The sequence below is a fragment of the Garra rufa genome, chromosome 10, assembly GCF_049309525.1.
Source record: "Garra rufa chromosome 10, GarRuf1.0, whole genome shotgun sequence".
In the NCBI taxonomy this organism is placed as follows: domain Eukaryota; kingdom Metazoa; phylum Chordata; class Actinopteri; order Cypriniformes; family Cyprinidae; genus Garra; species Garra rufa.
In genome coordinates, this window is record NC_133370.1 from 1,621,691 (window position 1) to 1,622,473 (window position 783).

General features: G+C 32.4%; 1 protein-coding gene across 1 annotated transcript in view; it reads left to right on the forward strand.

The window, feature by feature from the left end:
- Positions 1-783, forward strand: part of LOC141343790 (nectin-4-like) — a 38,226-nt gene continuing 37,443 nt past the window's right edge. Inside the window, exon 1 of the mRNA XM_073848435.1 lies at positions 1-198. Within this exon, the coding sequence (XP_073704536.1) occupies positions 150-198 (49 nt within the window). The 5' untranslated portion in view covers positions 1-149. The remainder of the gene's footprint in view (positions 199-783) is intronic.

A 783-nucleotide genomic window follows, 5' to 3' on the forward strand; every position in this document is an offset into this window, starting at 1 on the left:
TTTACTTTAGTTAGCGTACTTTGTTTAATCTGTTCCGTCAAACGGTGGATTTTAAGAACACTTTAAGATGGATAAACAACAAAAGCGAATGAGAACATGAGGAGATGTTGAGGAGTAACAGAAATATACTAATAGAATAAACCAGCAACATGACCAAACTACTGACCTTCATCAGTGTAATAGTTTTTGGATTGACAGGTAAGAAAAACAAGTGTTTGAGAGTTTTGTTAGTTTGGTGCATTCATGTTTAATCATTTCTTTTTGTGTTTTATGTTTGTTTTTGTGTTTAATGCTGCCTTTCAGGCAATAAAGGTGCTTCAAAAGGTTCTTCGGCCACTTTTGCGTTCTTTAAAGAACCACCTCTTTCTTAACTTTTATAATCTAAAGAACCTTCTTTTGCCACAAAGAACCTTTTGTGAAACAACAGATTTTAAAGTTTTTTTTTTATGGAACCATTTAGACAAAAAAGGTGCTTCAAAAGGTTCTTCAACCATTTTTGGTTCCACAAAGAACCATTCAGTCAAAGGTTCTTTAAAAAAACATCTCTTTCTTAACTTTTTATAATCTGAAGAACTTTGCCAACAGATTTTAAAGGTTCTTTATGGAACCATTTAGACAAAAAATGTTCTTCTATGGCATCGTGAAGCACCTTTATTTTTAAGAGTGTAGTTTGTATATTTTTAGTCTCATTTGAGGTGAATAAGAATAGATTATTAGCCGAATATGACTTTTATTGAGCTGTTAGGCCAGATTTAGTGTGTTTGTGTGGGTGTGTGATTGATC